The 818-nt window shown below is 68.2% G+C and overlaps 1 protein-coding gene across 1 annotated transcript in view; it reads left to right on the forward strand.

The window, feature by feature from the left end:
- Positions 1 to 181: 181 nt before the first annotated feature.
- TMEM200C (transmembrane protein 200C) overlaps positions 182 to 818 on the forward strand; it is a 2,144-nt gene continuing 1,507 nt past the window's right edge. The window contains exon 1 of the mRNA XM_010859120.1: positions 182 to 815. Within this exon, the coding sequence (XP_010857422.1) occupies positions 195 to 815 (621 nt within the window). The 5' untranslated portion in view covers positions 182 to 194. The remainder of the gene's footprint in view (positions 816 to 818) is intronic.

Raw genomic sequence — 818 nt, forward strand, 5'->3', positions numbered from 1 at the left:
TGGGACCCTAGACCCGCACTAGGCCAGAGCCCGTGGGATGTTGCCGCAGCCAAGCCTACACCTTCTGACTGTCTTCCTCTGCTTTGCAGCAGGAGGAGGTGGAGGAGCGGCTAGTGGGCAGCTGGTGCACCCCACCCCCCCGCCCCCCGCACAGGCCTCCGGCCCCGGGTTAGCCCCACTCTCCACCGCTCGCTATGATCGCCACCGGCGGCCTCCTGAGGATCTCCGCCCGGAAGCAGGACCCCCTCCGGCCCCCGGGCCAGGTCCCCAAGCGCAAGCGGAAAACCAAGAAGAGGCGCAAGAACGACGTGGTGGTGGTGAAGGGCAAGCTGAAGCTGTGCTCCGTCTCCGGGCTCATCGCCCTCTGCGGGATCGTGGTGCTGCTGGTGGGCATCGCCCTGGCGGTGGTGGGCTACTGGCCCAAGGCCAACGGGGCCCACCGGGAGGGGGCTAAACAGCCGCCGCCGCCGCCCGGGGACAGCGGCCCCCGCGTCCCCTCCGTGACCAGCAGCAGCGGGGGCAACAGAAACCGGTCCAGGACCCAGCCGGGGCCTCCGGAAGGTGTCACCGCCAGTTCGGTGGGCGCGCCCAGGAGCACGCCCCCAGCGCGGTCCCCCGCCCCCTCTCCGTCATCTTCCACGTCGGTGGGCTTCTTCTTCCGCGTCTTCTCGGGCTACCTGCACTCCGACAAGCTCAAGGTCTTCGGGCCCCTCATCATGGGCATCGGCATCTTCCTCTTTATCTGCGCCAATGCCGTGCTCCACGAGAACAGGGACAAGGAGACCAAGATCATCAACCTGCGGGACCTCTACTCCACC

Source organism: Bison bison, unplaced genomic scaffold (assembly GCF_000754665.1).
Source record: "Bison bison bison isolate TAMUID 2011002044 unplaced genomic scaffold, Bison_UMD1.0 scf7180017864453, whole genome shotgun sequence".
Lineage (NCBI taxonomy): Eukaryota > Metazoa > Chordata > Mammalia > Artiodactyla > Bovidae > Bison > Bison bison.